The following is a 25,976-nucleotide window of genomic DNA, read 5'->3' as shown; positions in this document are numbered from 1 at the left end:
TTCCCAAACTGCTCCAAACAGCTCTATTGTAGTCCAGCCTTTATTTACGTAACAAACATACGTCACTATGTAACACACGTTATAATGCTATTATAGCTGCTAGCGGGGCACGCCCTCATACTCTGCTCCTGACTGGCTTGTAGTTCTGACCTAGGTACTGAGCATGTGTGACTCCCAACAAAGACGGAACAGAAGTGAGATGTCTCACTCTGTAACTAAAAGAGAGCTCAACACACAGGGTGAAAGAGGAGCAGCAGCAATGTGCAGTACAACAAAAATATGGTATTTTTTTAATTAAGCCAAGTAAACCTGTTCTAATAAAACCTCTAAATACAATTATGAACCCGAAAATTATCATTTCAAACACACTAAAATTATTCCGAAACAAAAGCTCCAAAGGAACCTGTGGATTCCCTCACAGAGTCTCTCATGACAAAAAGCAAAAAGGGAAGAGCAACATCACAGTTCCCAGGAAATTAAACACAATATGACTTTATCATAGTTTTTAATGTCTAATGAGCCGGTTTGAGTACTCCCTGGTAGGGCTTAGCGATATAGAGAAAATCATATATCAAAATATTTTTTACCAAATACCTTGATATTGATACCTCACTGATATTGTTTTGTTGACTATTGGTGCTTTCACAAAATATTTAAACAATGAGAATTTTGATAAATAATCATCGGTAATGTGGATATAATGACTAAGTGGGTAAAGGCAAATAATAGAACAGTTACAATTGTCTGATAGGTTCAGAAAATGACATCACTTTAATGTAATGCAGCCTTTAAAACCAGGAAAAGACAATGTTCACGCCATATTATGATGTTACAATATCAAAAGTCTAAGACAATATCTAGTCTCACATCAGGATATCAATATAATATTGATATATTGTCCAGCTCTACTCCCTGGAACTGTGGATGATGAGCTGAAGAAACCACCTGAGAATGACTTTAGCCTGAGTCTTCCTAATACCAAAGTGGACAACTAATAGGGTCTCATGAGCTAAAATTAAACACCTTGTCTTAATTAACCAGAGGCACACTCCACTCGTCAGTAGCAGGTCGAGTGGGAGGTCTCTATATATTTCCTGCATGATGTGCAAAAGCCCACAGGCTAAAACAATGTTGCAGAGTTACAGTTGTCTTTCAAATTCCCTCTGCACACAATAGGATGGTGCTACCTTATTTGGTCGGCAGCAGCAGCCATCTTCTTTGTTTTTAAGTAGCAGGGAATTCACGTGGAACCGTCGCTACCCTGTCCTCCCACCGACTTTATACACGATGTGATTGGCCTGACCAGAATTTGTTTTTTCAGGCTCGCAAGCCAGCGGAGAGTTGCTAGACTGACCCTGGCTTCAAATTACATTTGCTGCCACTAGGGTGCGTTTAGATTTCTAGGCTACATTTAGCCAATATTTGGCCAAATGTTAATGACATTGTGGTAAGATCTGCCCACAAGCTGTAGCCTTCCCCCCACATAAGAGCCTGCAATACTGTATTGTCTAATGAACCCTAATGGGAACCGTGGGTTACCAAATTTTGACACACATACAGTACACACAAAACCTCCTGGGTCTTTATTATGACACAGACACAGAGAGACACACACACACAGATTATAAAGAGACCTTCACAGTTTCCTTCCCTTGCGTTAATGTAATTAGATGGCTGGGGTCCCCATGGTAAGATGGGAGGATCCGTTTCTCCTCACCATCAAGTGAAAGATTAGCAGACTGGATACTGTTGCATGCTGAAATAAGGCAACAAGAGATATTTTATAAGGCGATGTAGTGTGTTTCTATATTGATTTTTCTTCACTAATTTGCTCCCCCTAATTTGTTGGTTTTGTCTTTTTTTGGTTTCACGGTTGTACCGTCCAGCTATATGATTGGACAGATTGCCAACTACTGATTTAGTTTTTTTTTTCACTTCTATTTTCTGAATTGTATTCTCTATAGCTGGAATCCACAAAACTACTTCTATCACCTGCATTACTAACACATTGACCTGATCAATTTAACCCAAACATGTTTTGTATGCACTTACTGTACATCCCGGGTTACAGTTGGCTTTCTGCAATAAGTTAATTCCTTAAACGTCATGTTAACAAGAAACCTGGTTTCTGTCATCAGGATTTGGAATGAAATAAAAGGTAAATAAGGTAATATTATTATTTTTTAATAATGAAAGGTTATTATAGTGCATGTGTGATGGCCACATCCTTCTAGATCAGGGATTCTCAAACTTTATATTCAAAGGTCCAAATCTGATTTATATACCAGGTCAAAGGTCAGGAACGATTGGTGATTAGCAATTTGCTGTTATTAAAATTGTTTATAACTTACAATCAATAACGTTTTTAGGTTAATTAAAGTTTAAGGCAGTCAGAAAAAAAATAGATTCAAGCCTAGAGAAAAAAATATCAGGGTTTGACCACAATCTGTTGCCTGAACTAAAGCAACTAACTTTAAAAGCAAAATACATTAAAGTGTCAGAAATTTTCAAAATACATCGAAAACTAGTGCAAAAGTAATGGCACTGTCTGCCAAGAGAACAATCTTTATGGATTCATTTTAATGCCTAAAAAACTGATTAACAAATAGACCTTAAAAACCACAAGGCACAATAATATAAAGGCTACTTGGAGAGAGTCCGGACTTTGAGAATCACTGCTCTACATGATGACCTGCGCTTCAAATGTTTTACTCTGAAATACAGAAAAACATTTTGATGGTGCAACAAGGCAGGTCTGCTTAGTTTTTTCACAGAATGATTATAAAGATTTACAAAGAATATGTTCACAGCATTCACTCTCTAACCCCCAAACCCAGCACGCTACAGTTGTAACATTAGTAGCATCAAACAAACCAACAGGATTGGCAGAGATAGATTCTACTCAACTTAAAAAAAACTGGCATGTTACTAACAGTTGCATGATCAGAGATGTAACAAACCCCAGGTAAATTTTGGAGATGTATTTGAAGGATGGAGACAGCTTAGAGCCCAAAAGGATGCTGAGTTGGCTAATTTCCTCCTGGATAGGTAAGAATTAGCTTCAGGCTAATTTATTTTACGGCCACAAGGGACGTTTAATAGGCATTTAATGTAATTTCAACATTTGTGCACTCACATTGATTATTTAGATTACTCAAGTTTGTGTTACCAGCAAGTGGGCCAGATGAAAAACTGGGCTGGCTTACTCAATCAAAGACATCACTAATTGAGGAATTTTAAACAGGAATGTGGGCGAGGCGTTTGGAGGCAGTTGAGGAAAAAGTGCTGTCTGTGGGAGAGAAAGCTCTGTTTAGAGCTATTACATACATAAAAACCACATAACACACTAAAAAAGCCTTTTCCTCAGTGGTTGAATATCCATCCAATCCAATCCAATCCACTTTATATATATAGCACGATTTTAACAAACAAGGTTTCCAAAGTGCTGCACAAAACGATAATACAGAATAAATAGATAACACAATAAAGCACAATAAAAATATGAGGTATCAAATAGAAAGATAAAAGCTATAAAATAAAAATAAAATAAATAGAAGAAATAAAATAACTAAATGCACTGTTAGCATACGGTAAAAGTATACACATAAGAGCAGCACTCTATATGGCGTTAAAAGCCAAAGAAAAGAGGTGGGTTTTAAGAAGAGTTTTAAAATGAGACAGAGACGAGGCTTGTCTAATGTGCAGAGACAGCCCATTCCAGAGTTTCTGAGCCTAGCTTTAGCCACCATCAGGGGCAGCTGGTCAGCTGACCTGAGAGATCAGCTGGGAGTGTAGGGGTGCAGAAGCTCAGAGAGGTAAGGTGGGGCAAGACCATTCAAGGCTTTAAAAGCCAATAAAAGAATTTTTAAATGAATCCTAAAATGGACGGGCAGCCAGTGGAGTGAAGCTAAAATAGGTGAAATGTGTTCATACTTGCTTGTGCCTGTTAGAAGATGTGCAGCAGCATTTTTTACCAGTTGAAGACGAGCAATGATGAACCCACTAGTCCCCATATAAAGTGCATTACAGTAATCCAGCCGAGTGGTCAGAAAGGCATGGATAACTGTCTCAAAGTGTTGTCTCTGAAGGACTGGTTTGATGAGATGAGTGGATGAGTGGATCATGAAAATAGGACTTTCAAGTTGGGGAGCAGAGTTTGTCCTAAACTTAACTAGTCCATTTGGTTTCTAATCTGAGCTGCTACAATATATGAGGGAAAGAGAGAAGAGAAAGAAACGGGAGGAGAGGAATTGGTAGAATGACACAAGAGCATGGTGCAAGATGGGATGGGGAGTGGGGGGGGCTTGTGTGTGTGTTTGTGTGTTTGTGTGTGTGTGTGAGGGCTGGATAATCTTTTGGCTCTTTCCAATAATCTCTAATCCGTTGTTTTTTATCATATTGGGCTGATATGGTACTTATGCTCTAATGAAAACTATGATCCCATTTCTCTCATTGTCCCAAAATACAGTCACCAACCTTCACTATGACCTCAACACACACACACACACACACACACACACACACACACACACACAAATAGATTAATCTGGGTAGTTGGGGAAAACAACTGAGCCACCATTACCACAGTGAGTGCAGGAGCGTCTAATTTGAAAGATGTCCAGGGGATTCATGTTGGAATATAGTCATGAAAATGCTGTTGAAACAAAAGCTATTTACAAAACAAAGTGTGTCCTATTTTTATCAATGTCTGTCTTTCACCTCCAAATCCTATTGCTCCTAAAGGCACACTGTCTGCAGAAGTTATCTGTCTCTAAAGACAAAGAATAGAAAACCAGCAACATTGTTCATTCATTGTTCCACCTAAAGCTAGATTGAAGTGGTTTTGTGAATAAGAACTGTTGTCTGTCAGGATCAAATGTGAAAGAAGTGTGATGTTACAGAGCCATAAAACCTCTTTGGATGCATCCAGGACTGGCCCTAGACTTTTGGGGGCCCTAAGCAAGATTTGGTTTGGGGACCTTCCACAATCTAAAGTGTTGCCACATGACCTGGCACTGAACCAACTTCAAGCAGAGGTTGAGTGTGAACAATCTAAAGCTCTAATGCTTTAATTGCAGTTATACAAAATAACCGTGATTATGTAAAAAAATTAGACAATTATTTGATAATTGTTACAGGCCTAGCTCAAGTGGCATCTGAGACTAAAGATACTCAGTTCACATGGACAGTACATGCAAATAACTTTAGTCTTGTGGCGAGAACCATGTGAAAGGGCTTTGAAAGTCACCTTGCCATTCAAAAGACCCTTTTATTTGTCCATTTCTGCTCAAGGAGCATTTTTCCTGCTAGCCATCTAGTCCCGTTCACCAGGCCCGGATCTGGTTAGGATATTAGCTATACCGCTTTGGAAGCTTTAGAAGCTAGAAAAAAATAGGTAATAATAAGCGCAAAAATGGCGCTGAAAGGCGACAAGCTCTAGTGACGTGCCCAGATGTGCTAATCTGAGACACTTTTTCATTAAAACCAGCTAGCAGTTTGAGAGTAAAACATCAAAAGAAGATGATGACGCGGGTTAGCTAAGCAGTGCAAGCAGCAGTCGGTCAAAACATAATACAAGGTTGCCTGCAAACCAGCGTTCATGTTTATGATTTATATTTGATTTAGTGTCAGAATCAGAGCCAGTAGTGTGCATGGATAGCTGCTGTCAGAGTGGAAGCTGTTGCACCACAGTGTGGGAACAAGCAAACATGATCAGATTAGTTACAATTTAACCACTTTCTAAATCTACATTGTGAAGCAACACTGTATTTGCACTGAATTGGAAATTATATTTTACAAAAACACTACAAGGAATTACAAGGCTGTAGAGAACAGTGCTCCATTGCAGACTGTCATATACTGGTTTTAATTACATTACTTTAAAATAGCCATTTGTAAAGTAAATCCATCCTAGCTATCAAGTTAGCCCTAACACTACCCCTCCCCCCATCTCCTGCCTTTGTTCTTCTCACACACACACACACACACACACACACACACACACACACACACACACACACACACACACACACACACACACACACACACACACACTGCATTTCATAAATCCTGTGTCAATAGAAGACAAAAGGATTTTCTGTATATAAGCTTTTCTGTTTTGATCTGAATTAAAGAAATGAATACATAAGCTCACCCAGTCATTATGTTGCCAGTGTGTATATAGCATTTCTCCAAAGATTCAAAGACTAACCGCTATGTTTCCTTTAGTGTCAGGAGTTTCCGCTCCCATCACAGGAATAACAGCGTGCAATGTTACACTAAACACTGAATGATACATGTATCACAAGTGTAACTCCAGCCTCTTTATGGTGTGTCCTCATCAGGTATTATTAATTATCACAGGATCAAATAAGTGTTAAAATAATAAAGGAGCATTTATATCAAGGTTCAACAAAGAAGTGTGAAATTAATTCTGACCTATTTTCTATACTGTTTGGGTGGAATGTAACTAAGTACATTTACTCCAATACTGTACTTAAAGGGTAAGTGCTATTTTTCTATGTTTTTGTGTCTGTGGGAACAACAACCTTTGAAATTGGTCTGGAACCACAATCTTTGCAATTGGTCTAATATTAAGCGAGATTGCTGCAGTTGGCAGCAGAGAAAAGAGCTACAATGTTAATAGGGCAATTGTCCAGCTTGTATTTACCTTCACAAAAGTGCTCGTTTTTGCCACTGACAAGCTCAGATTAGTATTCTAAGTGTCTGACAACATTATGGAAAGGACTTCTAAGGAGGTTGACCTTACTATTAAAGACTCCATGTAAATAAACTGTAATTTTAGCATCTTAAAATACACTTCAGTCAAAGTTGACAGAAACGTAAAAAAACTATGAAAAGCCGTTGACACAAACACGTAAGGTGTCAATGAGGTTTTAAAGGACTATCCTCACTTTCTGCTTCTACTCCACTACATTTCATTTAGAAATATTGTTCTTTTACTCGTTACTTTACACATTAAGATTTCTGCACAAAAAACACATTATTATTCTAAAAGAAACTAGCCAATAATATGACGGCCTACAAGTCCAGCTGAAACGATTAGACCAATAAACACGCATATGTTTTGAATCCTTTCCAGTTTCTTATATTTTTCTTTACTTTTAATACTTTAACTACATTATGCCTGATTAGAGTATTTTTACAGTGTGGTATTAGTACTTTTACTTGAGTAAGGATCTGTTTGCAACTGATCTCTGTCCATACTAACATGTAAGCCAGCCACACATACAATAATAATAAAAAATAAAAAATAATAATAATAAATTGTGTATTGAGTATTCTAAAGTTCTCTACAGCCCAGTTCAGACCAAAGATGAGCGACGATTTCTTGCAAACCAGTCTAATGCGAAGAGGCGGTGTATCATCTCCATAACAACAACTTCCGATTTTTAGGCTTTTTTGGAGCAAGATATGTCATTTGTTTCATCTAAATATGAATATATGTTAGTGGCTGTTGAAACAGGTGACATCTCTTAAGTTCTAAAACCAACCTCTGCAACTTGAGCAGCTGAGGCACATGAAAACCATCCTCTGGCTTTAATCGTGCTGAGATGGGCCGCTTCAGACTACTGAAACCTTTCTCTTGGCAAAGCTTGAATTCAACATAAGGGTGAGGATGGACTGCTCCCCACAACAGTATATAGGATGGCGACAGAAAAAAAGCACTATGCAGAAAGCACAGTTTTCATTCAAATTGGCTTAAGAATAACATATTCCAACTGCACATAGAGGTTATAAAACTAAAACCATCCGTTATTATGGACCACATGTAACTTCTAGACCCGTCCTACGGTTGGGGTTAGGCATTGACCTTGAGTAGTTAAGGTTAAGATAGCCAATTGGATACAGGTCACGGGTTAACAAATTGGGTTACGTTACCTTGCGTAAGCATGGACGCCTGGCCAATAGTAGCGTATGAAAGCTATTGAAGGGCGGGTCTTGCCTAGAAGTTGCATGGGTTCCATAATAACACGGGTAGGATGCTGACAAAAAGCCCAAGATACCTCTGGATCTGAACTCTTTAAAAAAAAGAAAAAAAACCTTTAGAACAAGGGGAGGTTTTCTTCCCTCACAGAATACAGCTCTCTAGCATTTAATTAAAAGGAGGATAATACACTGAAACTGGATTCTTATCAGAAGTGACTCTATTCTCATCAGTTTCCCAGTGGCCCCTACTCTATTAGTGCCAAGCAATCTACCTGCCAATAATAAAAAACTTTGTTGTCTATTTTGTTGTTATTAGATTGTTATGAACATCGTGGCTATTATTTCATCTTGTCTTAAATTTTGTATATGGAGGTGGTGATGGTGAGTGGGGGAGGTTCAGATGGGACGGTGATGTGTTCATGTTGTGAGTTGTGTGTTTTGTTCTTATAAAACAAAATGTAATCATAAAAAATAATAGGAAAACTTGAATTCATCAATAATGTAAGGGTACGTGTGGCCTTTGCGACCATTCTGCTAATATGGATATACAGGAATCCAAGAAATTCTGCGACTTCAAAATTCACAAGGTGCATGACATCCAAACATGTATTAACTGTAACATTATGTTGGTTGAGACCGCTTATCCTGACCCCACCTGTACCTGTGGTTGTTTTTACATAGGCCGGACAAAGACTGACTGACTAGTATTCTGTTAGAAAAGCTCATTTGGATTACCCAATGGCTAAGCACTTTTTAAAGTAAATAACAGTAACCCGGGCACTTTGAAGCCATCTAAAAGATCATAGTGATAGACAGAAAGTATGACAAAACGCTTTATTCCAAATGCAGGCCACATCTCATCCAGGACTAAATAGAAACAAAAGAAACAGATTTCCGTCCTTTTTGTAATTGTTATGATGCGTCTGTGCTTTGATGCGGTTGCCATAAATTCTCTAAATGGTTATATTTTGTTATATCTATTTTTTCTATTTATTTTGTAGAGTCATCTAGTGGTCATACTTTGCATTTGTTACCTGTGAGCTCACTGACTCCTTGCTCAGCTATTTGCAATCCTCTCTAAAAATGTGTACTTGTGGGTTGTTCTAACCTTTTAGAAAAATCAATAGGTTGGCCATGCTCTTCCCAAAAAAATCTCAGACACTTCCGTTGTCTTTCAATATTATGAATTTAATTGGATACAGTACGTAAAAGCAGGGTTTGGTAGAATGTGTATATAATAAGTAAATCAGTTGGCCCACTGAGCAGCAGAGTACCCTTTTCTGTCTGGTAGCACCATCTAGTGGAAGTATTTAGAATCTACTTACCTTTCTTGCCGGTCAATTGCATGTTTAAAAGGAACAAAACAGTCATAGTTCTCTTGTGTGTCCCTGCAGGAGTGTGTTTCAGCTGTGCAATAGATGTGGTTCCTGTGAAGAATGAAAACGGCCTGGTCATCATGTTCATTCTCAACTTTAAGCTTCCCACTGACCCCAGAGCAGCCAGCAGCTCCCCAGCCAGAGAGCTGCACAGAGCACTGCCGATCCCCTGGCTCCCCCTGGGTACGTTTCATCACACTGACTCACACATATCACACACACTCACACACACATCACACAGTTGCACACATATCAAACACAGTCACACACATATCACACCCTCACATGCATAGGTCTTGTGAAAAATGCTGTAAACTAAGAATGCTTTCAAAAGTATAAATGATTGTTTATTATTATCAATTTACAAAATGCAAAGTGAGAAAACAAAATATTTGGTGGTACTACCCTTTGCCTTCAAACCAGCAACAATTCTTATAGGTACACTTGCTAAAAGTAGTCAGCCAAAAAGCCCGACCTCTGACATGGAAACAAGGTATAGTGACTCAACTTTGCATGAAAACATAGAAACTGGGGTGCAGACAAATGGCAGCAGGTACTCTGGACTGATGAGTAGTAATTTGAAATATTTGGCTGTAGCAGAAGGCAATTTGTTGGCCGAAGGGCTGGAGAGCGCTACAATAATGAATGTCTGCAGGCAACAGTGAAGCATGGGGAAGGTTCCTCGCAAGTTTGGGGCTACATTTCTGCAAATGGAGTTGGAGATTTGTCCTCAATGCTGGGAAATATGGATAAAGGATAAGTATCTGCCTACTTATCCATCATCCAATACCATCAGGGAGTCGTATGATTGGCCTCAAATTTATTCTGCAGTAGGACAACGACCCCAAGGTTCATTAAAAACTATCTTCAGTGTAAAGAAGAAAAAGAAGTCCTGAAAGTGATGGCATTGCCCCCACAGAGCCTTGATCCATCGAGTGTGTCTGGGATTACATGAAGAGACAGAAGGACTTGAGGAAGCCTACAACCACAAAAGATCTGTGGTTAGTTCTCCAAGATTGGAAGATTGGAAGATTTTTGGAAAAACCTACCAGCCGAGTTCCTTCAAAAGCTGTGTGTAAGTGTACCTAGAAGAATTGATGCTGTCTTGAAAGCAAAAGGTGGTCACAGCAAATATTGATTTGTTTTACATTCCTCTTCTGTTCATTCACTGCATTTTGTTAATTGATGAAAATAAACTATTAACGCCGTCTTTGGAAGCATTCTTAGTTTACTACATTTTTTAATACCTGCCTAAAACTTTTGCACAGTACTGTACATATATCTCACACACACACACACACACACACACACACACACACACACACACACACACACATATTACACACAGTCACACACATATTCACACTCACACTCACACGCTCAACACATCACACACACTCACTCAGCACACTCAGACGTCAAAAACATCTCACACACATATAGCTATTGTACGTGTGCTACTCCAAACAAAGATTGTAAAGAAGTGAGATGTCTCACTCTGTAGCTAAAACAGAGGCCCAAGCACACAGGGTGAAAAGAGGATCTGCAGCAATGTGCAGGACAACAAAAATATAGGGTTTTTGAAAATTAAACCATGTAAACCTATTCTGGTACAACCTCAAAATACAATTCTGAACATAAAAATGAGCATAATATGGGCCCTTTAAAGTCGCCTGGATTTTGAGACAGCATAGAAAACCTTTCACAAACCCAAGAACTGTCAAGGAGTGCATGACTGCAGTGGCTGAGACCTTACTGGAGGGAAAACAAAAACAAGAGTTGTGCAAAAAGCTCAATCAAATCCCCATGTCAGAGAGACGGATGCAAATGTCCGGTGGCTCAACAAAGACAAAGCGTTGGAGCGCTTGTGGTCCATTAGAAGCACATGCAGCTGGAGATCCAGAAGTTAACACACTTTTTGGAAGATGAGAAGAATATGCATATTTTGGTTAATACCAGTTTGCACCTGATTGAACTATATTTAAAGCTACAGGGCAGGGACAATTCAGTTTGTGTTTTGATGACAGCTGTCCGCTCCTTCCAGAGGAAACTTGAGGTCTTCAGGTTAGACCTGCAGAGTGTGCACACTTCCCATCATTGAAGGAACAGGTTCAGGGTGAGAGAGATTAATGTGCATTTGTTGACTTTGTTGACAAGCAGATGGTAAACATCAGCAAAGCTTTGACAGCTTCAGTCTTGGACAGCAGCTCACCCTGTTCATTCAAAACCCATTCCTTATCACAGATGTCACCGAGTTTACAAAGGAAGTCACACAGCACTTCAAGTGGGCAAATGTCTCCTGATTCATCTCCAAGCAGATGGGGCCCTGAAAGAACCGCTTAGACGAGCTGACCCTGCCACTTTCTGGCTCCAAATAGTCTCGGAGACCATTTTCCCAGATCTGAGGAAGGTGGCTCTGGACATCTTGACCATGTTTGGCTCCACATACACCTGTCAGGCAGCGTTCTCAACCATGAACAGAATTACAACTAAATAACGCTCCAAGATGGCTCTGACACAATTGTAAATGTACTGTATTTATATAACACTTTTTTAGTCTTCACAACTACTCAAAGCGCTTTTACATCATACAGGAACCATTAACCGTTCACACACATTCATACACTGTGGCCGAGGCTGCCGTACAAGGTGCCATCTGCCCATCAGATACAGACACATTTACACTCCGATGGCGCAGCATCAGGGGCAACATGGGGTTAAATGTCTTGCCCATGGGACTGCAGGGCCAGGGATTGAACCACCAACCTTTCAATTGACAGGCTCTACCACTGAGCCACAGCCAGCCCGCATTAATCTTGGCCGCACAAGGCAGAACTTTCCTCTCTCACTGAGAAAGTGGGATGTGGAAAGTAGTGAACAACGAGAAAAGAAAGTGTTAAAGCTGTTTAGTTGGTAATATTTGTTGATTGTTTATATTTGAAATGCAGTTGAGGTTTTTTTTCTCTAAATTCAAGCACTTTATTTTAAGATGCCTTTTCAAAATATCTTTAAATGCAAACCTTATTTTACCTGAAAAGAGAAAAGAACATTTATCATATTAATATTTTATGATTAAAGAGTCCAATTCAATATGGAAATGAATAAGAAACATTGTTGAAACACTATTTGTGGACATTTCTGTTGCCTGTTTTACTTTTTCCTGTTTTGTATATCTCCTGTTATGATTGTGTATTTGTTCTGTTTTCTTTTGTAGTCCATGTTTCCTCCCTTTTCTTGTCTAGTTGTAGTTTATGTCTTGTGTTGTCCCCTGAATGTCTGTATGTTCTCTTTCCTGTGTTATTGTGATAGTCTGGGTTTCTGTCTTGTCTTGTTTTACTTCCTGTATTGTTGGTTTTCCCGCCCCAGTGATTTCCTGATGTTTTTCACCTGTTTCCCAGCCCTTGTGTTACCTCGTTACCCTGTGTATTTAGTCTTTGTCTTCCCCTTGTCCTTTGTAAGATCATTTTGTGTTAGCTCATGCCTGTCGTGTCTCCCTGGGTCAGTACTTGTATGGTTCTTTGCTCCCTGGATTTCCTTTGGTCTCTAGTTTCTGGTTTGTTCTGCTCTTGTTTTTGGATTCCCTGTTCGTGTTTTCTACACTCTCGATTTGTATTTGCCTGCCCCACTCAGGATTCACTTTATTTATTTGTACTTTGCTTTTTAGACAAATAAATCTTCCAACTCAGACTTCTCCGGCCTGCTTTCTGCATTTGGGTCCTCTACTTCCCTGAACTGTCACAATACTCTATTTTATTTAACAGTCAGTTGTTGTCTACATACAGACTTTGATACAACTTCTAGGCTGCTTCAAAATATATGGCACTGAATAAGGCATGTTGGACATGATGATGTCCCGGACCGTTGCTTGAGAAGATTTTCTCTAACTGGACCGCTCCCTTCCTGAGTCTCCTGTTAGCTTTGTTGCGCCTGAAAGGGTGGGACAAATGACAGCTTTATCATTCTTATTGAAAATGTTTGTGACTTAATAAATTCAAATGTAAGCTCCGGCCAACTTCAACCTAAGCAAATGTCTAATGAGCCAAAATAACAGAAATCATCTGTGTGGGGGTTCAGAGGCTTTAAAAGTACTTTAAAATGTTTACTAGTATGTAATGAAATCATTAAGGTTTTAAAACATTTTCTGTTTATGCTCTTCCATAGTGGTGCATATTTCTAAACTGATTTTTCTCCATCCAGCTGGGCGGCAGCGCCTGCGCCTCCTTCTGCGCTCCCTCAACCCCGGGACGGGGGTCCTGTCCCAGGACACAGAGCTAGGTGCTCCTCATGCTGACTTCCCTCTCCTTGGACACGAGTCTGTGGCCCTGGACAAACTTCTGTCCCCTCCTGAGAGACAGCAGCTGGAGGAGACAGGAGCTGGACTACTGCTGTGGGACGACGAAGAGGAAGGGATGAGAGTGGGACGAAGAGGAAGAGAGAGGGGCAGCTCGCTGGCAGCCAGGCGAAGGAGCGAGGGGGACAGAAAGACAAGCGCAGGAGGATATAATTGTGGGCTGCTGGTGAATACAAGTGGAGGAGAAGAAGGAGGGAGTGTGCCCCCAGCTCCAGCCTCAGCACCCCCAACACTGGCCCTGCCAGTTGCCTCCTCAAAGGCTCGATCAAGGTAAGTCAATCTTTTCCATTTGTATTTTTGTGATTCTATTAAGTTTTGATAAGCTGGTAACCCTTTAAGCTTTTATAAGCAGTGTATAAACATTAAATAACTGGTTTATAACACAATATAATTAGTGGATATCAATAATCCTAACTTCTCCTATAAAGAAATGTATTTTCACAAAAATGTTTTACTATTGTCATACATTATCTGATTTTATACCATAGCCTGGGGGAATACTTCTTAATGGCTAAAAGGTATCCATAAAAATAAGTTATAGGACACCTACTAAATAGCCTGGTAATCCAAACCCAAATGCAAAAGGATTAAGGGTTTTGCATCGAGTAATGAAAGTTGCCCATCTCGATGGGCGACACCAAGCGTGCATTTGAAAATCTCACTACACGCAATTGGATAACACTATGACCAATTACAACAACACACAGGGTGACGTATCCAGAGCCCCATTTGTTTAGCTACCAGGGGAGCTAACTGATTAGACTCCTGCCGTATCCGGTCAGCAAAACAACAAAAACGTCCTTCTTGCAAAGTAACGATTCAAGCACCGTCTACTGTTCCACTGTTAGATAAAAACTAAAGTCTAACTCGTTCATTGTAGCGGTCAAAGCCATTACAAACAACTACTGTTAATCCGTAGCCATCTTGCAATGTTTACTAATGGCTTTGACGTTGCAGCGGCTGTCGTCATCCGTTTAGCTCGCCTCTGCCCCACTTATATCAGATACACCAATGTGATTGGTGCAGCATGGATAAAAATGCATAGTTAATGATCTGCATTACTCGATGCCATAGTAACTCGCTGAACAAATTGAAATTGTGCTCTCAAAACAACTCTGGATTTCCAGGGTACCTACTAAAGGAGTTCCAGTGAAACTACACGTGCACTGTTCTAAATGAATGCTCTACATAAAAAAAAAAAAAAGTGAATCTTCTATCTCCAACAATGTGTGCTGCTTCAAAGCCTTGTCCCCTGAACACCACAGGATGGCAGTAACACTAAAGCTGCAGGAAGTAAGTTACACTGTCACTCTGAACTTACTTTGTTTCCCGGTGAATAAAGTTATCTCACATCCTGTTTGCTGTTCAAGTCGCTACTCCTGGCCGCAGCTAACAAGATTGTTCGAAAAAGTTGTTTTTCAGGTTTTGGGGACAATGATATAGCTGGATAGCTAGCTGGTCTTGTTGTTAAACATATTGTCAAATTATATTTACTGGTTGCCAACTGTACACAGTGTTACTGACTCTTCTTGCTTTAATCTTACTAGCATAGCATTAGCTTCCTGGCTCGGAGTTCTCTGAGCTGAAGGGTTCTACGAGCTGAACAGAATATAAATATCTCCCATTACTGAGGGTGGCAAGTCGTATCTAAGGTCCTTCCTATTTCCTGAAGCAGGGAAAAACGTTTGCGTTGCATAAGAACCTTTTGGGATGGTAAGGATTATTCCAGGTATTTATCAGATCTTAAGGCACAACCAGGGAAACAAAGTTATTGTTTAGAAAAACTTTAGATTTCGATTGTTTAATGGTTTAAAAAAAAAATACATATTTGGTAAGTGACCATGATATAAAAGAGAAATTCCCTTCGAAGTGTCCATTTACAGGTGTTAGTGAACTAGACAGTTCATGCCTTGCGATTGTCAATTAATACCTTACAATGGACATTAACACTTACACACAGCAACCTCCACTGCCCACATAAATTGTTCATGAACCATTTCATAAATGTTTATATACTGTTTTATTTTAACAATGTGCCCTGTTTACACATGATCATTCATTTGGAGTCCTGTTTGTGCCCACCTGATAAATGTCAGTCCAATATTCCCTCTCTGTAAAATTTTGTTTTTTCCTGAATGTCTGTCCATTTAACTACTAAACGCTCTACTATGTTCCCCAGCTTGTTTCTGACTGTGCCAGTCGGATGCTGCTGAGCAGGTACTTTACAGCAGTGGTCATTTTGTCAACACTGCAAAAAATATGAATTGACAATTCTTTGTCACAATGGAAACAAGACTAAAGCTACATGAAAAATAACCTTTGAGAAACGACAATGATGAAATGCGTCCCATTTCTGGTACTCAAAAATAAATTACATTGTAAAAGACAGAAAAATAGACACATGAACTAACACCTAATGATAAATTACTCAAAACATCTTCATCAATGACCTGCATTCATCTACGGAATCGAATCAAAACATTTCAGGACTGGTCCAGAACCCTGCCGGGACCTCAGGAACAAAACTCAATTCTGCCACTAGGTAGCTATACAAGAAAACGTGTTTTGCCCTTTCACACCTATACCATATATTGCACATTTATAAAAAAAAAATAACATTCAGTAAAGCTGCAAGCGTTGAACGGGCCCTCGCTTCTCTGCGTGCGTTGGGGTTACTGAGTGTGTGCCAGTGATGTTGTAGTAGCTTTCCAGTAGGGACAGGAGGATGGAGCTGTTTATGGTTTTGAAAGCTGCAGTTTGGTTGAGCATACTGAGAATGGTGAAGTGGCCAGAGTCAGAAGAGGTCATTGGTGACTTTTGGAAGGGCTGTTTAAGTGCTGTGTTGTAAGTGCTGTGTTGTAAGTGATCGAAATGGTTCAAACAGGTTATTGGAGGTGAGGTGGATTTAATTTAAGCAACAACGACACGTTCCAGAATTTTGGATAGGAAGGGGAGGTTGGAGATGGGTCAGAAGTTGGACATGATGTCTAGGTTGAGATCAGCTGCAAGTTTGAGTGGTGTGAAGACTGATGGATGGGCCACGGATGGTAGACAGGTCTTGATGAAAGCTGATGGGATGGCATTGAGGCTGCAGGTGGAGCTATTCATACCCGTGGAGATCTGTGAAAGCTCCAGTTTTTTTCTTTCCTTTTCTAAATAAAAATGAGTAATGATGAGAAAAGGCTGCTTTCAGTAACTGCAAATGGTTCCATGTGTAACCAGGCCCAATGGAGGGCTTAGCCAAACTTAGCAATTTAACACTCGACAACGCCACCTTGGGACTATCACCCAAAGAGTTTAAAATATCAATTCAGTTGTTACCAATCCCAGGGACTCCCACTACACAAGCAAGGCCACATAAGAGATCAGAGACGTGGTTAGGTAAAGCTATGAACAATGATTTATTACAAACTCAATAAAAACCAGCATTACTTAAACATAACTATAAAAGTACAATTAACTAACAATACAACTAATGTAATAAAGAAAACAAAACAAACAGGATTGATATTTGTCTAGTTAAAACTTCTCTGAGCGCACGGTCCCTCAACCGGTACCTGTTTGTCCACAACGTGTTTTCTTTCATGAATTGCAAGCATTATCGCACCACCCGTCCATGCAAGCCACATCATAGAAAGCTTAAAGTCTCAGGATTCCATCGAGCCACACCACAAAGCATAAGGTGACTCACAACGGTTAATCATGTTCTGAAGTAAAAGGACCGAAAGATTCATATAAATGAGCGTGCATCCCTACCTGTCTCCTCGTGTCTTTAATCACAGCGGTGAAAGATCGCCAAAAACGTGGTATTCCTACTTCTTAAACACTCCAAGCTATTAGAATATCCAAGCTTTTGTAATCCAATTATCTGGTCCCCTCACAATCTGGTAGTTTCTGGCCAAGTTTCGACGTAGAGAAATCTAGATAGCTCATCATTTCTCGGTTTTGATTGTGTGTATCTTTTCCCCTGTGCGTCCCTGTGTGTCCCTCCGCTAGGGGTGGGCGGATCGATCTAAATATCGATAGTATCGATGCCAACGCTGGTATTGGTATTTGATCGATACAACTGTAATTGAATCGATATTTTAATTTAGATAGCTCTCCTCTACGTTCACTATATTTTGCTTGTGTCTTCCACCTTCCTGAGCAAACGCCGCTTTCACATCTCGGCCCACATTGCTCCTCCTCCCCCTCCTGCTCCTCTGCTGCGATTCGTTGTTGTGTCGTCACGTGACTCACTGACACAACGGGCAGAGGAGCAGCGAGACCGATAGCACGTTGAATGAGAGATCAGGATGGCCGAGAGGAAGAGAAGCGTTGTGTGGAGCTAATTTACGGCACTAAATGATAATACTGCAACTTGTGATACGTGTAAAAAGAGCATTCGATACTGTGGCAACACTACAAACCTATACAAACACTTAAAAACACACGACAAGGAAAATGCTGATCTACAAAAACGAAGAAATGAGGAGGGAACTCAATCCACTTCCATTTGATTTTAAAACCAGAAAAAAGGGAGAATGTTTTGTTATCCTTTATTTATTTTTTTAAAAGGCTGTAAAATTTGGTTTGTATTAATTCTACAGTGCCTAATAACTAATAATTTTGTGCACTTCAATACATTAATAAAAAAATATTGCCTAAAGAATTGATCATTCATTCACCTCAGAAATAATGAAATGCTCTCCCCTACACAAAAGTATTTTTTTAAGTAAAAAGTATCGTATTGGTATCGGTATCGGCAATACGGACCCTATATGTATTTGGTATCGGATCGATACCAAATTTTGCAGTATCGCCCACCACTACCCTCCGCACACGGTCGGAATCTCTGGCTTCTGCCCTTTCCACTGATATCTTTTCCCAGCCAATAGCATTAGTCTATCTCAAAATATCCTTCAGACCAGCGAATCAAATCCCACAGTCCCCATTGGGCCCACGTGGGAAAAACTGACAGCAGATCCGACCAGTTAGAGAAAGAGGTCATAAAACTGGCATCCCTGTGTAGCCAATCAGAAGACGAGTCAATTGATATCAAACATGGCCAACAAAAACTTTCCCTGAGAGGGTCTCCAGCCCATTCAAACCAAAAATATTGCCTTTTTATGGCATTTCACCATTTCATCAAATTATGATTACTTATTCCTATAACTCTATGTATGTACTTCTTTTAGGTATATGTGTGAGTGATGTAGATGTGTTTTTGTATTTCAGAAGTTTTGTATTTAGCACTTTTTTGGCTTTTTTAGAAATTAGAAATGAGACAAACGCACAGACATATCTGTAGAAAAACATTCATATAAAATCCATTTTATAAGTAATTTTCTTCTGGATTCTTTCTGTTCTAAGTTGAGACATGTGGCTAGGGTACTATTTTAGTATATAGCAGTTGTAATATGCTTACAGTAGTGCTTTTTATTAATTTTACATGATTACTTGGACGGAATAGAAATTCTGTGTTCTAACCTCTGTAGCTCTGTGTCAGTAAGGCCTAGTGTCACAATGCCACTAGAAACAACAAATTGAGAGTGTTAGCTTCACAATGAACTCAGGGTCATCCCAGAGGGCCAAAGCATGTGGAAACTGCAGCATGTTTTAGGGGGTAAAAATTTAGGCGAGAAAATCATATATTTTCAGGTGTATCATAAGAAGTTTTAAAAATATTTAATAAACTTGATGAAACAATTTAAAACAACTGGTTGCCACAGTGTTACCAGGTGGATCGTATAACCGGATTAACACCATAAATAAAACACCACATGCAAATATCTAAACATTAAAATCATGCAATATACTAATGACAGCAGGTCGTTATGTTTTACCACCTGTTAACCACTAGCTGAAACAACCATTAATTCTACCAACACTATAACCTGATTAAAAGTCGCTAGAACGAAGACACCCAGCCCAGGACAAACGTTCTCCCAAAAAGCAATAAAACACAATCATTAACACATTATACAAATTACCATACGAGCGATTTATGGGTTAGAGCACGTGAGTAAACAATCTAAGGTAGGCAAAACAGTCTGACATAGGCAAAACAGCAGCGGCACTATGACTCTGCTTGGCTGTATGGACAAAACAGACGACAGTTAGTACATTTAATCGCTGTCTGGTGAATTATGCAGCACATGTCAAACAACCTACCTTGGCTGTACCATCCAGAGACCCGCACACAACACCGAACGCTTGTCCCGACACCAGTACACAAGGCAGCAACAGAAGGAGAGAGACCATCAGCTCCTACCGGCCGAGCCTTTATTTCCGCGTAGGTCACAGGACATCTCACGTGACCAAATTTAAAAAAACAAATTGTCATGGTTGTGTGGCAGGAAAACAGAACATGCAGTCTGTGTATCCTACCTTGACTTATCTAGTTTTACTTCCTGTCTTGTGTTTTCCCACCTGTGTGATTGTCTGCCCAGCCCTGATGTGTTCCACCTGTTGTGTCACCTGTCCAGTTAGACCTCGCTACCCTGTTTATTTAGTCTCTATTTCCTTGATGTTTTGTGTGTGTGTGTGTGTGTGTGTGTGTGTGAAAGTGTTGTCGTGTTGTGGTTTCGCTTGTCTGGTATGTTGTCGGCGTTCCAGTTTGTTCTGTGTTTCTTGGACTCTTGTACCTTAGTGTTTTGTTGGAAACCCAGTTGTTTGAGCCTCTCTTTCACCCATTGAACCCATTAATGGATTCATGATAAGATTTTGTCATGGTTTGCATGATGAGGACCCTGCCTTTGCTAGGCATCTTATGGAGGTGCGCTTGCAGGCTACGGAGAGGGAATTTGGCTTCCCTGTCTCCAAGCCTGTCAGTCCTCCAGATCCTCAGCAAACCAGTCCTCCAGAGCTTCAGTAGCCCACCAGCCTTTCTTTCTCCAAGCCTTTCAGCCATCTTGAACTTCATGACTTGCCCACCAGCCTGCCTGTTTCTTGGCCTACTAGATTTCTGGCTACAGGTTCTCTGTTCCTGACCCAGCCTGCTTCCCAATAACTTTTTTATGTACGCTGTTACCTGTTTAGCGGGCACCCCCAACAACTAACAGTCCTTTAAGGGGACCCGTCTGGCTATATTTTTGGGACTTGTGGAGGCCGTAGACGGAGTAAGGGTCAACATGGCTACCGACACCATGCCCTGCATAAACCATTCCAACCCAGAGTTGTCACTGTTCTGCAGTCCAGAACCCGTGCTGTCAAGCGAGCCAGAGCCTGAGCTAAACAGTGGTCCTGAGCCTGAGCTGACCAGTGTTCCAGAGCCGCAGCTGACGTGCAGCTTTCCACTGTTACAGCTAACGTCCAGCCTTCAAGAGCAGGAGCTGATGCCCAACCATCCAGAGTCTGCGCTGATCGTTCTCCCAGAACCTATGCTGACCATTCTCCCAGGGTCTACGCTGACCAGTCTCCCAGAGTCTATGCTGACCAGTCTCCCAGAGTCTATGCTGACCAGTCTCCCAATGCCTTCGTTGACTGTTGTCCCAGAGACTGTGTTGTTGCCCGGCACTTCAGAGACTTTGCCTTGGTCAGGTCCCCCTGAGACTTTGCCTTAGTCGAGTGCCCCTGAGACTTTGCCTTTGTTTGGTGCCACAGAGACTCCTTTCCTCTCTGTTTTTTCAACAGCCCAACAAACTCCTGCTCCCAGTGGTTTGCCGACAGCCGACCAAATCCTGCTCTCCGTGGTTTGTTGGCGGTCTGGCCGACTCCTGATCCTAATGCCTGGTTGGCGGGCCTGCCGACTATTATTCTTGTTATCCCGTCCTGCTCGGACTCCAAAAGAGCTTTGCCATCGCAGCCCTGCTCAGCAACTAGAAGGGTTTTGTCTTTGTTGCCAGCCTTCAGAAGAGTTTTGATTTCGTCGCCGGCCTCCAGAGGGTTTTCGCTGTCGTGCTAGGCCGCCTGAGGGGTCTCGCCTTCGCCGCCGGCCGCCAAAGAGGTTTTGCCTTTGCCGCCGGCCGCCAGAGGGGTTTTGCCTTCACCGCTGGCCACCATAGAAGTATCTCTTTGCCGCCTGCCTCCAGAGGGGTTTCGCCCACGCGCCCTGAGATTCGCCTGAGATTCCTCAAACTCCTGTTCGGCCGCCTGAGGGGCTCTGCCTTTGCTGTTCTGCTCAGCATCCAGAGGGGTTCTGCCTTCATCGTCCTGTCCGCCTTCCAGAAAGGCTTCATCGTCAACACCTTGCTCGGCATCTAGAGGGGTTTTGCCTTCGCTGCCGGTCTCCAGAGAGTCTTCCAAGGCAGCCGAGGCTGAGACAGCCTTAGCCACTGCCGGCTGCCTCAGCCCTTCAGCTTTGCTCCCATTTTTGTTTGCCCTTTCTAGACTCTGCCCTTTTTTGGACATGTTTTGTTGGACTTGTTTTTTGGGCCATCTGGGAGCCATCCCTTTTAGGGGGGGGGGGTCCTGTCACGTTTGTGTGTCAGTATGTTCTGTTTTTACGTTTTTTTTTGTAGTCTGTGTTTCCTCCCTTGTTTTGCCTAGTTTTACTTCCTGTCTTAACTTTTCCCGCCTGTGTGATTGTCTGTCCAGCCCTGATGTGTTCCACCTGTTTTGTCACCTGTCCCCTGTTAATCCTTATTAACGTGTATTTTTTTCTCTGTGTTCCCTTGATGTTTTGTGGGATCATAGTTCTGTATCATGGAGAGCTGTCGTGGAATGGTTTTGCTTGTGTGGTAGGTTTTATTGTCGGTGTTCCAGTTTGTTCTGTTTCCTGGACTTTTTTACCTCAATGTTTTGTTGGAAACATATTTTGCCTTTTGCTTCAGGACACGTTTTGTTGTACCTTTTTTGTTCAAAATAAATCTATGAACACTACTCTGCTCTTGTTTCCAAGGCATCTGGGTCCAAGCCTTCTTTTCCTTGTGGCTGTCGCTGATATCGTAGGACATTTTACACAGCAAAACCCCAAAATGTTGTTATAAACTTGACAGAAAAAACACAACTTCACTTTTGGCTTCTGAAATAATCAGTGGAGTTACGCTGTTGACTGCACTTCTCATGAGTAAATGCACACAGCAGCAGTGGACAGCTCCGCTGTGTTCAGTTTAGAGAATATTGTTCTCATCATTTCTTACCTCTTTCCTTGTCCTTGTTTCTTTTAGTTTTAATATTTTTTCTCTTTAGCATTTCTATGCAGCACTTTGGGATTTGCTTAAATGTAAAGTGCATTACAAATAAAATGTATTATTTGTACCATAATAACATATTTTAGACTCAGGCCTCGCTCATTCTGCTTACCTTGCATACATTAACAAGTATTTCCCAACAATAATCCTAATCAGGATTCATCTGGCTACCTATAAGTGGAAAGGAGTGTGAGCAACCAATAATTATAAACTTTATTTGTAAACACCTTTCACAGATGTAACAGCCTAGAGCCCAGTGCTTTATAATAACGAAATTAAATGCAGTTAATGCTTCACATGAAACAACATAATTAATGCAGAATAAGATTGGAAATAAAATGGTAATGAAGTAATGTTTTTTTCCAGGTTGTCCTACTTTATAGATCAAGCAGTAACCGTCATGTTGTCCTCTGGTCAAATTGACCCGTTTTCCCATGTCAATGTTCTTTTTAATTACCCAAAATAACATGATTGATTCCACACAATGCTCTTTAGAAAGTACAAATCTCTACTTTCATTAATTTTGGGGTGTCCTATTCAATTTAATTGCATTTGAAAAAAAACTTGAAGTGGGTTTGAAATAGTATTGAGTGAAAGTTGAAATATTCCAGTCTGTGATTATCCATCAACATCCATTCCTTTCATTTTAGTCTAAATAATTCCTGATTTCTGCTTTTTTAACTCAATCAGTAGGTATAATTTCCCTTAAATTTATTGAACATGAATTCCAAAAATAATTGTGAAACTAAAGTTAATAAGTTAGTGTTATGTAGTGTTGAAAATGTCAAAAGAAAGTGACAAACATTGAAAAAAGCGTCAAAAGTGTTGAAAAAAGGGACAAAAATGTAAGGAAAAGTTAAAAACATCAATAAAAAGCATTGATTTTTGTCAGGAAGACAACACAAGGGTTAAACAACCCGGTGAGAATGACAAGGCAAAGTATCCAGATCAACCTTCAGAACAGTGTAGGTTCACCTGCAGACCCACCATCAGGGTTAAGGAAAAGTGGTTAATAAAGGACATAGTAGGTCATTTTTAGAGTTAACTCCCTCCTCTTGCTGCTATTCCGAGGGGGTGAGGGAGTGCTTGTACTAGGTGCACAAGATCTCAGACCAAAATCAGGTGGTTCACTAACGGATGTTTTAAGTACAGATTTGTAGGCTGGGTCTCCTTTTACTGAGGTCCGTCCGCTACCTCACAAATGTACATTCTGTCTAGGAGAGAGGAGAAAGGAAGATGACTGTCCTTTCTTTCCACAGCAAGTATCCTTCCAGCAGGTTAGATGGCATGCATGGGACATTAAAACATTCCTCCTCGGTGGATGCTATCAAGAGTGGGCAGAGTTACTGGGAAAGGACACGGCAGCTGAGACACAGCTGTAATGGTGAGAATAACACTGCCTTTAATCCTTTTCAATCCCCCTCCTGTAAGTTAATAATACCAATAAGCTCAAACAAATACTAAAAAATCCAAACTTACCATCTAAACACCTTCATTAATAGAAAGAATCAATAGATGGTTTTTTTTTCCTTCAAAAGAAGTGAAATTACAAAAGAAAATAACAAAGACTTCTCATCAAAGATAGCTCATTTAAAATATACTGTATCTACATTAATGGAAATGTTATTTATACCAAAAATATATATGCAGTACACAAGCCAATTAATAAGTAAACTGGAGGCTCAATGCTTTCAGAATAAAAAATAGTGATCATGTTTCATTATAGTGTTACTGGCTACTACTTGGGGTTATCAGTAGTTTTTCATTTTAATTATTGTTTTTATATACTGTTAGAATGCAACTCTCTTCTTTTTCAGCCGGTATGGGAACCATTAGAAAGAGCAGTGTGCCAGTTGGGACATCAGACACTGATTCACGCTGCTTGACCAACAGCCAGGTAACACGCACGCACGCACGCGCGCGCACACACTGAACTTTTACAACATGTTCCATGTTCGCTCTATACTCAATTATATTAAAGACTTTAATTGTTACATATTTAGGTATTACATCAATTACAAAAATCTTCCTTAACTTAGCAAACTGTAGCTCTATTGATTGTGATGCCTGGTTGCTCGACAGTTAAAACATTAAACATCATTATGCTTTACTGGAAACATGTATTTAGTGCCAAACGTGGTCCACACATAGACAGTTAAAGAAATGGACCAACAGATCCCGTTGTTCTGGACGGAGACCAGTGAAGGAAAACAGAAGCCCTTTTCCAGCGATGGCTCAGCGTTACTGCTCAGCCTCAAACTGAGCTTGACGACATAGATGTGACGTGGGCAACATGTCTGAAAGTTGTAGGTCTTCTGGTAGCTGTGTCAAGAGAAATCTCAATCATTCCCAATCAGCAGAGACGGAGAGCGTAGGTATATGTTAGGAGATAACATAGGCACAGGCTAATTATTGCTAACTAACATGCTAGTTAACATAAGTAGTTAAACCTAAACAGCATATGGAAATCCAAACTGTCTGCGTGCTTCTCCTGACAAAATTGTGTCGCAACCTATTTTTACAAAAACATTTGCTACGGAGCCATAACATGAGGTACAAAGTAATGGCGCCTTTTACACATTGTCGTGTTCCTTTAGAAATAAACAATGGACAATAGAGTCTTGAAACGCTTCAGATGTAAAGTTATTTGCTATCAAAGTGGCACAAAAATGAAGTCAGTCAATGGAATGCTAACGGCGGGTGTTGGCTTCGTAGCATTAAAATGGCGCCATGGGAGGTATGCTTAGAGAGGAGAGGCTTACCCCCCTTGGGTCCACACATACCCTTTGAGACAGCTACAACCAAACTACAACCAAAACTAACATCAACCGAGATGTAAGTGGAAAGAATACCAGATATTACCCTCAAACAATTAACAATTAACAAAGGAAATATGTAACTATAAACAGCAAACCAACAGAATTCTCAGCATTCACAGTTCAACTGCAAGCTGGTAACCGCTTTTAGCTTATTAAACCAACAGGTCGGCTACTGCACGCTGTTTAACTGAGGAAAAATCCCACAATATCATCACTGAGACGCAAACCACTTTGCAATACACCAAACTGCGTGTAAAACAATTTAATTCAACTCAATTTTATTTATAGTATAAAATCATAACAAGAGTTACTGTATCTCAAGACACTTTACACATTGAGTAATTCTAGACCACACTCTATAATTTAC

The 25,976-nt window shown here is 40.4% G+C and overlaps 1 protein-coding gene and 1 long non-coding RNA gene across 2 annotated transcripts in view; one reads left to right on the top strand and one right to left on the bottom strand.

Moving 5' to 3' along the window:
• Positions 1–8,006, bottom strand: part of LOC116699330 (uncharacterized) — a 9,867-nt gene extending 1,861 nt beyond the window's left edge. The window contains exons 1-2 of the long non-coding RNA XR_004334412.1: positions 7,903–8,006; positions 2,006–2,013 (exon numbers count right to left, since the gene is read on the bottom strand). This is a non-coding gene — a long non-coding RNA (uncharacterized LOC116699330). The remainder of the gene's footprint in view (positions 1–2,005; positions 2,014–7,902) is intronic.
• Positions 1–25,976, top strand: part of LOC116699831 (potassium voltage-gated channel subfamily H member 6) — a 142,747-nt gene that overhangs the window by 23,355 nt on the left and 93,416 nt on the right. The window contains exons 3-6 of the mRNA XM_032532621.1: positions 9,345–9,509; positions 13,524–13,947; positions 24,050–24,174; positions 24,608–24,687. Coding sequence (XP_032388512.1) covers positions 9,345–9,509; positions 13,524–13,947; positions 24,050–24,174; positions 24,608–24,687 — 794 coding nt within the window. The remainder of the gene's footprint in view (positions 1–9,344; positions 9,510–13,523; positions 13,948–24,049; positions 24,175–24,607; positions 24,688–25,976) is intronic.

The sequence above is a fragment of the Etheostoma spectabile genome, chromosome 12 (genome assembly GCF_008692095.1).
Source record: "Etheostoma spectabile isolate EspeVRDwgs_2016 chromosome 12, UIUC_Espe_1.0, whole genome shotgun sequence".
In the NCBI taxonomy this organism is placed as follows: domain Eukaryota; kingdom Metazoa; phylum Chordata; class Actinopteri; order Perciformes; family Percidae; genus Etheostoma; species Etheostoma spectabile.
Note: the sequence above shows the minus strand (reverse complement) of the source record. Positions and strands in the feature narration are given on the sequence as shown.